Here is a 14,298-nt window from a genome sequence, read left to right as displayed (position 1 = left end):
TGAACATTTCTCACTTTGTAATCTATTTTTACAAAAAGAAGAAAAAGATATGTAGACGTGAGTTAGTGATTCCTTGTCAACCACATTTTACACATTACAGTAACAGAATTTATTATAAAGAATAGAAAAAATTGTAAGGTAGAAGTTTCCTCTTTCAGGTTCTACTTCGCTGTTTGCTGGCCACACACACACACACATACACACACACACACACACACACACACACACACACACACACACAGAGAAGTGAGAAGTGTAAATTTTATATATATACAGAGTGATCCATAAATGAGGATATACAGGGTGGTCCATTGATAGTGACCGGGCCAAATATCTCACGAAATAAGCATCAAACGAGAAAACTACAAAGAACGAAACTCGTCTAGCTTGAAGGAGGAAACCACATGGCGCTTCGGCTGGACCACTAGATGGCCCTGCCATAGGTCAAACGGAAATCAACTGCGAATTTTTAAGTAGGAACCCCCATTTTGATTACATATTCGTATAGTACGTAAGGAAATATGAATGTTGTAGTTGGACCACTTTTTTCGATTTGTGACAGATGGCGCTGTAATAGTCATAAACATATGGCTCACAATTTTAGGCGAACAGTTGGTAACAGGTATGTTTTTTAAATTAAAATGCAGACCGTAAGTACATTTGAACATTTTATTTCGGTTGTTCCAATGTGATACATGTACCTTTGAGAACTTATCATTTCTGAGAACGTAGGTTACTGCGTGATTACCTGTAAATACCACATTAATGCAATAAATGATCCAAATGATGTCCGTCAACCTCAATGCATTTGACAAAACGTGTAACGACATTCCTCTCAACAGCGAGTAGTTCGCCTTCCGTAATGTTCGCACATGCACTGACAATGCGCTGATGCATGTTGTCAGGTGTTGTCGGTGGATCACGATACCAAATATCCTTCAACTTTCCCTACAGAAAGAAATCGGGGGCGTCAGATCCGGTGAGCGTGCGAGCCATAGCATGTATGGTGCTTCGACGACCAATCCACCTTTCATGAAATATGCTAATCAATACCGCTTCAGCCACACGCGAGCTATGTGTCAGACATCCATCATGTTAGATGTACATCACCAGTCTGCCATGCAGTGAAACATCTTATAGTAACATCGGTAGAACATTGCGTAGGAAATCAGCATACAGGTACATTGCATAATGTAGATTGCCATCGATAAAATGGGGACGAATGATCCTTCCTTCCATACTGCCGCACCATACATTAACACGCCAAGGTCGCTGACGTTCCACTTGTCGCAGCCATCGTGGATTTTCCGTTGCCCAATAGTGCATATTATGCCGGTTTACGTTACCGCTGTTGGTGAATGACGCTTCGTCGCTAAATAGAACGCGTGCAAAAAATCTGTCATCGTCCCGTATTTTCTCTAGTGCCCAATGGCAGAACTGTACACGACATTCAAAGTCGTCGCCATGCAAATCCTGGTGCATAGGAATCTGTACGGGTGCAGTCGATGTTGATGTAGCATTCTCAACACCGACGTTTTTGAGATTCCCGATTCTCGCGCAATTTGTCTGCTACTGATCTGCGGATTAGCCGCGACAGCAACTAAAAAACCTACTTAGGCATCATCATTTGTTGCAGGTCATGGTTGATGTTTCACATGTGGCTGAACATTTCTGTTTCCTTAGATAACGTAACTATCCGGCGAACGGTCCGGACACTTGGATGATGTCATCCAAGATACCGAGCAGCATACATATCACACGCCCGCTGGGCATTTTGATCACAATAGCCATTCATCAACACGATATCGACCTTTTCCGCAGTTGGTAAACGGTCCATTTTAACACGGGTAATGTATCACGAAGCAAATACCGTCTTCACTGGCGGAATGTTACGTGACTATTCCAGTGTCATCTATCACAAAGTGAAAAAAGTGGTCCAACTAAAACATTCATGTTTCTTTACGTACTATACGAATATGTAATAAAAAATGAGGGTTCCTACTTGAAAGAAACGCAGTTGATATCCGTTTGATCTATGGCAGCGCCATCTAGCGGGTCAACCATAGCGCCATCTGGTTTTCCCCTTCAAGCTAGACGAGTTTCGTTTCGTTCTTTGTAGTTTTTTCGTTTGATGTTTATGTCTTGAGATATTGGGCCCGGTCACGATCAATGGACCACCCTATATATACGTCCTAACAGCATATAATTTTAGTTTCTGGATTAGTGTATGGAAATCAATGATTCACTTAAAGTGAATGGTAAACTCGCTTGTTGGTATATGTGGTATGAGAGAAACTTCTCCAGTTGCGCGTCTGTGAGCATAGTAGCTTAAGTGACGAACGTGTGGCATTGCCAAGTATCGGATGATTCAGATTGCGTAGTAGTATTTTCATCAAAAGTCTAAGCCATAGATACAACTTTTCTAATACAGGTTTTCTGGCCAAACCGATTGCGAGAAAGAAACCAAAACAGCACAGTGTCGTATATGCAATATTTGTTTAAAATGACATGTACAATAGCAATAATTTCTCTAATGGTTTAAGAGCCCTGCTATCAACTTAAAACTGACTGCGAGAAAAAAAGAGAAAACTATATGTTATTTTTCACAGTATGGCACAGCGTTTTCTTTCTCGCAGACGGTTTTTGTGGAAAGATTGTAACTTACTGTATATAAAAAAAATACTGTTATAATGCTTATCAGAGTGTCATGTGAAAATTTGAAATATATCTGGTAAGAAATTTTAGAGATTTTTAGAAACAACGTTTCATACAGATTTGAAACATTTTAAACCGACTTTGAATCATTAGCGAACTGATTTTGAACTTTACTGCACAGGAACCTGTCTGAGTTAGGTGAAGACTGGGCTGGAGCGGAGGACAACATAACGGTTGCCAACAGTGCAATGCATATGTCTGCACGGCCCGGCTCAGCAGGGCAAGAGATGGCGAAAGCCTTCATCGAAACACTGCAGACAGACTTCGATGGGCAGCAGTGGATGTACAACGGTGGCGGGCATCTCACGAGATTGCTGTTTATCCGCTGCAACGTAACCAGCGTAAGTTAAGTTGGCTGATCCGCCTTACACCTGTTTCGCTGTTACACACACACACACACACACACACATACATACACACTGTTATTCTGCCGGGCGAATGGAAATACTCAGAGCCGCAACAGCCAATCTCGGCAGTGTGACAAAGAAGAGCTGCTGCCGTGAATTACCACGAGATTCTTTTGAGTATACTATTACGTCATAGTATTAAATACTAAAATGTTTAAATATTAAAATATCCTATGACTATGCCCTGAGGAAGGCCGCTGTAAAATGACCGAAACGTCGGATATTTCAGTATTTTAGCTTATTGATATTTTACAAGGCGACGCGGTGATATACCCACAAGAATACTATGATATTGCCAGTGACCGCGGAACCTTGCGTATTTATACAACCGCAAAGAAATATATGAGGTTTGCAACTGGGAAGCAAGCCATAAAAGTAAATACATTCTGGGACGACGCCACCGGCCTTGCCGCAGTGGTAAGACCGGCTCCCGACAGATCACCGAATTTAAGCGCTGTCGGGCTGGGCTAGAACTTGGATGGGTGACCATCCGGTCTGCCGACCTCTGTTGGCAAGCGGGGTGCACTCAGCCCTTGTGAGGCAAACCGAGGAGCTACTTGATTACTTAATTGAGAATTAGAAGCTCCGGTCTCTGAAACTGACGTACGGCCGGAAGAGCGGTGTACTGATCCGCATCCAGTGACGCTTGTGGGCTGAGGATGACATGGCGGCCGGTACGTACCGTTGGGCCTTCATGGCCTGTTCGGAAGGAATTTAGTTTTTTTATTCTTGGACGGCAGCACCGACCAGCTGTTAATTAGTAATAACGTGTTTGAGTGAGAGTTCTTACGAAAGAAAGAAAATGCTTTTCCAAATACTGAAACACGACAGCGTCAGACAACTGGCCGAAGAACAATCGTGCAAAAGTTCGTGGATGTTTGCTCTATTTACGCGGCTGCACTCTCGACAAAATTTTATCACTGTGAGTCCGTGTATTCGTACAGACGGCGAAATACAGCATAGGTTATTCCACGCAGTGGAGGGTGGAATTTTAATAGTTTCTCGCCAGAGGGAAAATAAGAGAAAAACTGCTTGTATTTAGTGTTGTACGGGAAAATGTTGCCTACAACTTCTACAAAAACAAGACTCCAGTCATAAGAGCGGAATGACAAGAATGGGAGGTCATAATTGAGAAATGTGTAGGAAACGGCTGTAACCCATCCCCTATGTAATTCAGTCTGTACATTGAGAAACCAATGAAGGAAGCCAAGGAAAAATTTGCAAAGAGATATAATGTTTAGAGAGAAGGAATAAATACTTCGAGATCTGCCAGTTCCACGGTAACTATGTCAGAGACGATAAAAATACTTGGAAGAGTAGGTGAACGGAATGGATAGTGTCGTTAAAAACGGTTGTAAAATGAAGATCAACTAAAGTAAAGCGAGGTTAATGGAGTGTAACTGAATTACAGAGTGGAATGCTGAAAGAATTGTATTAGGAAATGAGACACTATTTGAACAGCAAAATAACTGACGAAGTCGGAGTAGAGAGTATACAAGGTACAAAGTGCCAATAGCAAGTATAGCGTTTCTGAAAGAGATTAAATTTGTTAACATCGAATATAAGTTTATGTATTAAGAAGTCTTTTCCGAAGCAGTTTGACTGGGATGTAATCTCATACAGAAATGAAACATGGATGATAAACAGTTCAGGCAAGAAAAAATTAGAATCTTTTGAAACGAAGTACTGTATAAGAATGCTGAAGATCAGGTGGGTAGATCTAAAGAGAAGGTACTGAATCGAATTGGGCTGGGGTGGGGGATAAGATATTTATGGATAAGTTGACTAAAAGAAGGTAGCAGGTGATAGGACACATCCTAAGTCATCAAGGAATCGTAAATTTGCTAATGGCGGTAAATGAGGGCAAAAATTATCGAGGAACAACAAGGCTAGAATACAATAATCAGGATCAAATGGTTGAATGGTTCAGTAAATATGCAGAAACGAAAAGGCTTGCCCAGGATAGACTAGCGTGGATTGCTGGATGTACCCTTCTTTCAACTGCAGGTGACACCATCAACCATCGTGGTGTCTTTTGGCAGTTCACTGAGTAAGTGTCGTCAGATTAAGCATGCAGACGTTGGTTGGTCATTCCCCAGTCGTTCCTAGGATTCTTTTACGCCAATCAATGAACTGTGCTTGTGGCCAATCCTTTGCTGCAACATGATTCTAAGTCCACTTTATCTCTGGGTCCCCTTACAAATTGCTCGGTCTGCCAGCCCAAAGATCAAATCTAAATACTGTGCTACTAGACATAAACCTCCCTGTACAGTACAAGGAAATACCAACTCCATGGAGTCTTTAGAGTTGTACAGTAAAAGTACCGGAGCAATAATATTTATTTAACAGTGCAATTCCGTGTGAAAATGTACCAGAACAGACTAGTGTCTAAGGTTACTAGACCAGATTTCTGAACGAGTCCATATACACATATTACGCAGAAGACGTGATTACACATGTTGCGCATTGGATCAGTACTAGTGTAGCAACGTTACACATTTCAGCTGTCAAACAAAAGTGCTAGTAAATGCTTCTTTCTTGCTTCTTCGCCTTTGCATTCAGATCGTTCCAATGGTGATGATGCAAATCAAATGATAAAAGATAAGAGGTCAAATTGTGTCACTTAGCAATAAGAAATGCTACTTCCGAAATCAATATGTCTATAATATATCTGTGATTTTCCGCATCCAAAGTTGATAGAAGGTGTTTTTTAATATTTAATAATCATGTTAAAAAAAGCCTTTCTGAGACATTGTTAGCGAATCGTAGATTAAATTCAAATTAATATCTCTGCCTCTACAGACAGTGCAGTTGTCTTCTTCTTTAAGGAAAAGGAGACAACGAAGACGCAGACGAAAAACCAGTTCACATGTGTCACTGTAATACTGATAGAAAGGGTTCATTTAAATGTAAGAGAATGCATATGAAATAACTGGCACAAGATGATTGAATGATGGAAGGTAACCAGATAAAAGTAGCGTTTTGTGCTGTGTAAAATTATTTACTTCATCCTGCGAAGTTCGTATTCACAGATAATCTTATCAGCCTCCGTCCCGGTATTGAAATTTGAGAATGTTCAGTCTCGCTATGTGATAGAAAATAAATGTATAAAGAGACATGACAGCAAAACAAGATTTGGACAAAGGCCTCTTTCTCACTATCAATTACACCATACAGGCACCAGATATACCACAGCTGCATGGGATACCCTAGTACGTCTCCCTCACGAGTACAAATTTCAGCTCACGCCCCACCCCATCGCTATTCCCCTTTTAAACTCGCTTCATCGTCGCCAAGGCTCTCCGATGTTGGAACAGCACCTTCGCAATGAGCGGAATTAGGTTAATACTGTCTGTAGGTGATGTATGAATCATATATAGTTAGTATTCTTGAGACATACCGAGTCTCACTTATCTACGATAATGATGTAGGGCAAAGCAATGATTTCACATTTTTACCAGCATCAGAATTCGAACCCAGGTCTTCTGCTTACATGAGTTGGAATGTGCATTAGTGAGCGAGAAGTACTATGGTACATATAGAGGTGTAACATCTATAGTGCCACTGTGGTGTAATGAATACTGCATCTGTGTAGTAAATAGGAAACCCAGGTTCGAAACTTCTTGATGGTACAAACTTTAATTCATTGCTTTGACCTACATCATTATCATTACTTCTTGTTTTGCTATCATGTCTTTCTTTAAATATTTATTCCTTATTATTTAGTAGGATTAAGCATTATGTAAATATCTCTTGATACTCTACAAATGTATATAAAGCTCTTCCCTCTTGACATGGAAAACAAACTTGTGAAAACATTTATACTTCCAATTTCTGATTACAGAGATGTTATCATGCAAGGCCTTTCTCGGGAAAGCTCACTGCGCTTGGAATTGGTTATGAACACCTGTGTTCATTATATCTGTGACGTTCAACTCTTCGATCACATCTCACCATCATATGCTCAGCTATTCTTCCGGCGGCATGCAGACAAGCGCAAAGATTTCCTTATTCTCTATCTTCTTTACTGTGGTATCAATGAACACTATCCCTGATTCACCGTCCCTCATATCTTTTCTCGACCTTAACGCTCTTTTCTGAACAACACTGCAGATCCACCCGATCTCATCAGAGCAAAATCCTTTCTGTCTCACTCCATCGTTAATGACATGTCTGTTAAAACGACAGTAAGTTAGCAATTGTCTTTGTACCTACTCATTGCCCTTGTACATCCCTCTTGCCAGTATGATCTTCCTCATTTCCCAGTATTCTTAGCTAGTGTACTCTCCGTAAGTTGCCTTTACCTCCGACTCGCTATAGAAGAAAACATCTGATTTCTAGATCTATAAAATGGTTCGAATGGCTCTGAGCACTGTAGGACTTAACTGCAGAGGTCATCAGTCCACTAGAACTTTGAACTAACTAACCTAATTACATCACACACATACATGCCCGAGGCAGGTTCGAACCTGCGATCGTCGAGGTTGCGCGGTTCCAGACTGTAGCGCCTAGAACCGCTCGGCCACTCCGGCCGGCGATCTATAAAAGTTCTTCTCATACCTGCCACTATCATATTGTTATTCATGTCATAACAATTGTCATTATTAATATTGTTATCACTATTAGTGGCTGCGGCTGCAGTAGTACAGGTAATGCTAATATTAAATTTGTTAGTTCGCAGATAGCATAATTCACTCACACTTCCATTTCAGACACTGATATCATTTTAATACTAGTTGACGCATTAAGCTTGTTACTTCTTCGGGACCTATGATGTATTAGACACTGTATGTGTGAAAGCCTAGTACGATGTAAGAGCCGGCCTCATGGCCCTAATCGGATCAAGTTGAAAACATAAAAAAATAAATTAAGTAATTAAGCTGACCTACCAGAAATTAAATAAGATTGATTAAAGTAATTATGAGAAGGTATGTAGCTATTCATTACATACGAATGGAAAAACTGGTAGAAGCAGACCTCGGGGAAGACCAATTTGGATTCCATAGAAATATTGGAACACGTGAGGCAATACTGACCCTACGACTTATCTTAGAAGCTAGATTAAGGATAGGCAAATCTACGTTTCTAGCATTTGTAGACTTAGAGGACGCTTTTGACAATGTTGACTGGAATATTCTCTTTCAAATTCTGAAGGTGGTAGGGGTAAAATACAGGGTGCGAAAGGCTATTTACAATTTGTACAGAAACCAGATGGCAGTTATAAGGGTCGAGGGACATGAAAGGGAAGCAGTGGTTGGGAAGGCAGTGAGACAGGGTTGTAGCCTCTCCCCGATGTTATTCATTCTGTATACAGGGTGTTACAAAAAGGTACGGCCAAACTTTCAGGAAACATTCCTCACACACAAAGAAAGAAAATATGTTACTTGGATATGTGTCCGGAAACGATTACTTTCCATGTTAGAGCTCATTTTATTACTTCTCTTCAAATCACATTAATCATGGAATGGAAACACACAGCAACAGAACGTACCAGCGTGACTTCAAACACTTTCTTACAGGAAATGTTTAAAATGTCCTCCGTTAGCGAGGATACATGCATCCACCCTCCGTCGCATGGAATCCTTGATGCGCTGAGGCAGTCCTGGAGAATGGCGTATTGTATCACAGACGTCCACAATAGGAGCACGAAGAGTCTCTACTTTTGGTACCGGGGTTGCGTAGACAAGAGCTTTCAAATGCCCCCATAAATGAAAGTCAAGAGGGTTGAGGTCAGGAGAGCGTGGAGGCCATGGAATTGGTCCGCCTCTACCAATCCATCGGTCACCGAATCTGTTCTTGAGAAGCGTACGAACACTTCGACTGAAATGTGCAGGAGCTCCATCGTGAATGAACGACATGTTGTGACGTACTTGTAAAGGCACATGTTATACCTTCCTTAAATTTGGGCCAACTAGCGGTAAATCGAGGAAGTACAGTACATACTGACGAAACTAAAATGAGCTCTAACATGGAAATTAAGCGTTTCCGGACACATGTCCACATAACATCTTTTCTTTATTTGTGTGTGAGGGATGTTTCCTGAAAGTTTGGCCGTGCAATTTTGTAATAACCTGTATTGAGCGAGCAGTGAAGGAAACAAAAGAAAAATTCGGAGTGGGTATTAAAATCCATGGAGAAGAAATAAAAACTTTGAGGTTCACCGATGACATTGTAATTCTCTGAGAGACAGCTGAGGACCTGGAAGAGCAGTTGAACGGAATAGATTGTGTCTTGAAAGGAGGTTATTAGATGAACATCAACAAAAGCAAAACGAGGATAATGGAATGTAGTCGAATTAAATAGGGTGATGCTGAGGGAATTAGATTAGGAAATGAGAAAGTTAAAGTAGTAAAGGAGTTTTGCTATTTTGGGAGCAAAATAACTTATGATGGTGGAAGTAGAGAGGATATAAAATGTACACTGGCAATGGCAAGGAAAGCGTTTCTGTGAAAGAGAAGTATAGATTTAAGTGTTAGGAAGTCGTTTCTGAAAGTATTTGTATGGAGTGTAGCCGTGTATGGAAGTGAACCTTGACTGGACAAGGAGAATAGAAGCTTTAGAAATGTGGTGCTACAGAAGAATGCTGAAGATTAGATGGGTAGATCACATAACTAATGAGGAGGTGTTGAATAGGATTGGGGAGAAGAGAAGTTTGTGGCACAACCTGACCAGAAGAAGGGATCGGTTGGTAGGACACGTTCTGAGGCATTAAGGGATCACCAATTTAGTATTGGAGGGCAGTGTGGAGGGTAAAAACCATAGAGGGAGACCAAGAGATGAATGCGCAAAGCAGATTTAGAAGGTGTGGGTTGCAGTAGGTGCTGGGAGATGAAGGAGCTTGCACAGGATATAGTAGCATGGAGAGCTGCATCAAACCAGTCTCAGGACTGAAGACCGCAACAACAACAACATGTAGCTATTAATGGTTGGACGTCACATACTGAAACGTTGTGGTAGGAGTATTTGAGAATACTAAAAAGACAAAGATATATAGATAATTACTATTATTTCCTTTCAAATGCTGAAGCTGTGTTCCCAGATCCTGTGTCTACTCCGTGATCCATATCAGTTTTGTAACACATTTAACTGCCTTCTCTGGAGGGGGGTGGGGGCACGGTCCATACACTATTTAATGATAGCAGAGTGGATCTTATAATCAGACGTATTGGAGAATACTTGTGACAGACCGATTTGACGATTCCCTCTCTATGTGGTCCCACTGGATAGGATGTTTCCCGCACATAGGACCCGTATCTGCCCTTTAGATAAAAACGACACAGCAAAAGCGTGCCCGCATCTCGTGGTCGTGCGGTAGTGTTCTTGCTTCTCGCGCCCGGGTTCCCGGGTTCGATTCCCGGCGGGGTCAGGGATATTCTCTGCCTCGTGATGGCTGGGTGCTGTGTGCTGTCCTTAGGTTAGTTAGGTTTAAGTAGTTCTAAGTTCTAGGGGAATTATGACCATAGATGTTAAGTCCCATAGTGCTCAGAGCCATTTGAGTAAAAGCGTCAGGTTTTGTGGCATCGATGCGTCCTCTGAGATGGGCCCGTCTTTTCAGGTGGTGGCCATGACGAACTGCCGTGGGTTCCGAGTTCTGGCGACGGAGCTGCTGTTCCCGGTGCACTACTCTCACTGGGAGAGATACTTCTGGGAGGAGGAGGCGGAAGGCGTGCTGGCTGACGCGCGGAATGCTTACGCACTCCACGTGTGGAACAAGATCAGTGGCGAAGCCGATATTGTTCCGCAAAACTCAGCCTACGGGATGCTTGCACGCCAAAATTGCCCAGACTCCTTCAGTGCCGCCGACGGCAGCTTCGGATAATGAGTTCTCTTTTTATGCACACAGTTTGTTCTCAGTAACCGTCGACGCTAATGCTGGTTAACATTACCCAGTGCTACTTTGATATCACGATGTAGACATACAACACCTACATGAAAAACGTAGGACTCGAACCCGTGATTTGGGAAGTAATGTGATATATGTACATGTGCCCAAGTGCTGGAAAATGCAATAATTGAAGATCATATCTGTCTCGAGGCTCAAATCCAGTGTGCGTCAGGTGAAAATCCGTATAGAAGGGGTTTTGGACAAGTGAGTTTCTTTGAAAATCTCGTTGCATCGACGGAGTTAACCTAAAAAAAAAAGAGGCAAACTAGAGGACGGATAGAAGAGGATGAACCATTACAATTAATTACAGTCTCTTTAACTAATCGGAACCGTCTTTTGAATCGCATTCTACTGCCCCATTTTTACTGTTAAAATTTTTTAACCAGATCTAACAACGAGAAACACCGCCGTCACTTACTAGAGATGTTTTTAAATATTTCGTTCTGTAGTAATAATTTGTGGCGAATTATCTCTTATAAGTTAGACTTTTCAAATGGAGTTTTGTGAAGTGTCAGTGACGTGTGTTCAGTTACTTATTTACGGAGACTATGTTATCAGTACGGAAACTGACCAAATAGACATACGATTTGTGATAAAGTACTCTGTACTCTGTACCATTCCAGGCTCACTTTTGAACGTAAGTACTTTATCATTAATCGGGCCCAACGAACATAAAAGGAATATTTAGATTTGTCGTGCAGATTCATATCCTTCAAATTTGACTGCTAAGAAGCGGGCTATTAGGCTATTCTGTGATAAACGGTCATGTCGCCCTGAATTCTGTATAAGTGACTCGTGTGTGCCAAAACTCATAGTTCTAGTTAAGTGGTCACCGGTTGTGGATACGAGAGCACTCTGATATTGCAATGGCGTGGACGCGCCGTGCGCACACATTTTACGTGTACTTTTGGTTGTAACAAACCATTCAGTTCAGAAAATTATGTCTGTTACGTCTAGATCTAGAATTCATCGATATTAGCATAACTCAAAATTGTTTAATTTGGAAACAATTCTAATAATTTTGTCTGGCACTTCATGATAATGGATAAAACACAAAGACGTTACCACACTCATATAAATAAAATCACCCTCTTAAATCTTTTGTTTTCCTTGTCAGAGAGAGAACTTCCTGAACGTTCCCCACATAACCAAACTATAACGTTTAGAATGATTTATTTCCATTTTCACAGTGTCTGTAAAATCAAGTTGTTATTTTATACAGCACGGAATATTATCGGTTTTTCATTTTGTTACATGAATGCAGGAAAGGGATCCAACACCCATTTTGGGAAATTCCTGGAATTTTTCGAAGTTTGAATGCACTTCTACTATACATTCGTGCTACTGACACACGTTCTGTACTGGGGCGTTACGTGAATGAAAGTGGTGAAGCAAAGAAGTTCTCCACGTGTTACTAGGAATTCGTTCATAAGCTAGTTCTAATTGCAGACCGTAATTCAATGGATGTTGCCAGTTCTCTCCACTAATGCGCCTGGTATTGATTGACAGTGCTTACAGAGTATCGGGAAATCTTCAGCAATCGGACAATCCCTCTGCTGCGTAACATGTCACGACGTTCCAATCAACAGTTAATAAAAATAAAACTAAAAATAAATATCAAGGAGACAAAATTCACAGTTATAGAGAGGAGAGGTGGTGGAAGTAACACTAACATAAAAACAGGAAGTGAGCAACTCGAGGAAGTAACTGGATTTAACTGTCTCGGTAGCACTATCGAGTAAAACAATACATGTCTCAAGCAAATCAAGAACAGAATAAATCTGGCCAAGAGTGCCTTCCATGATAAGAATAACCTACTGAACAAGCAAATGAGTTTCAACACCAAGAAAATATTTGTGTAGAGTTCCCTGACATATGGATATGAAACTTGGACGGAAGAAAGTACAAAAGGCTCGCCTCGAAGCTGAGCAACAGACCGAAAAAGTTGCCACAAAAAGCCACCAGACTCTCTTGCTTGTCAGGATGAGGACTGGACATGCAGCTAAATAGATGCAGACAGTTTCACAATAAAAAAATCTTATTGAATACAACTGACATATAGGTATTTACTCGTTTGCAGCCATTGGAGAAAGCTCAACTCACAGTGTGGTGTCACCGCCAGACACCACACTTGCTAGGTGGTAGCCTTTAAATCTGCCGCGGTCCTGTAGTATACGTCGGACCCGCTTGTCGCCACTATCAGTGATAGCAGACCTAGCGCCGCCACACGGCAGGTCTAGAGAGATTTCCTAGCACTCGCCCCAGTTGTACAGCCGACTTTGCTAGCGATGGTTCACTGACTTCTACGCTCTCATTTGCCGACACGATAGTTAGCACAGCCTTCAGCTACGTTATTTGCTACGACCTAGCAAGGCGGCAGTATCCTTACTATTGATATTGTGAATCATGTACCATAAAGAGCGACGTTCTCCATTAATGGACTAAAGTTAAGTATTCCACCAGCTACGTCCGTTTTTCTCAATTCTAATTCCCTTGTCATGTTCCAAACATCACGCCAGCCTGCGTGAGCTGAGACTCGTGCATTTCGGCCTCCTTTAGAAAAACACGGTTGGCTCTCCTGCCAACCACAACACACAGCAACAAAGAACTTCATACAGAAGGATATCTCTCAAGCAAGAATGTATGTGCGCTTTTAATGTGGGAAAATATAGCTTTCACAACAGTTCCAAAAGATGCTATTAAATAATTCAGCTGGGGCAAAAAATAAGCACTATGGGACTTGACATCTCAGGTCATCAGTCCCCGAGAACGTAGAACTACTTAAACCTAACTAACCTAAGGACATCACACCCATGTCCGAGGCAGGATTCGAACCTGCGACCGTAGCGGTTCCAGACTGAAGCGCCTAGAACCGCTCGGCCACCAACGGCCGGAGCGAAAAATAACATGAGTTATCTAATCATACAGACACACCCACAGAAAATTTCCCATATACTAATGGATAGATCCCTGTCCTGCGGTAGATTTCAATGTTAGCTTTCCTGAGAGACACTTTGCTGCAGCTTAGAGGAAACCGAATTATTTTGGTTTTTTTTAGCGCAGTGATGTCAGCGGGATACAACTGCAGCTTTGGCTGCAACCGTTCACGCACACCGTTGCCGTTTACACACCTGCCGCTTTGTGGAGCCCAGACGACTCCAGCTAGCAGTCAGCTAGGCTGCCAACAGATCAGGCATCAACTGGTAATGACATGCACCGCAGCACTGCCGTCATAATCCACCTGCTACCGTTTCATTGGTCTCAGAATTACAGTGACTACAAATCTATAGG

General features: G+C 41.8%; 1 protein-coding gene across 3 annotated transcripts in view; it reads left to right on the top strand.

The window, feature by feature from the left end:
* The window catches only part of LOC126336706 (lactosylceramide 4-alpha-galactosyltransferase-like), a 112,291-nt gene extending 100,187 nt beyond the window's left edge, over positions 1 to 12,104 (top strand). For all 3 annotated transcript variants that reach the window (XM_050000671.1, XM_050000672.1, XM_050000673.1), the window contains 2 exons: positions 2,837 to 3,056; positions 10,678 to 12,104. In XM_050000671.1, the coding sequence (XP_049856628.1) occupies positions 2,837 to 3,056; positions 10,678 to 10,941 (484 nt within the window). In that variant the 3' untranslated portion in view covers positions 10,942 to 12,104. The remainder of the gene's footprint in view (positions 1 to 2,836; positions 3,057 to 10,677) is intronic.
* The last annotated feature ends 2,194 nt before the right edge of the window (positions 12,105 to 14,298 follow it).

The sequence above is a fragment of the Schistocerca gregaria genome, chromosome 2 (genome assembly GCF_023897955.1).
Source record: "Schistocerca gregaria isolate iqSchGreg1 chromosome 2, iqSchGreg1.2, whole genome shotgun sequence".
NCBI classification, from domain to species: Eukaryota; Metazoa; Arthropoda; class Insecta; order Orthoptera; family Acrididae; genus Schistocerca; species Schistocerca gregaria.
Note: the sequence above shows the minus strand (reverse complement) of the source record. Positions and strands in the feature narration are given on the sequence as shown.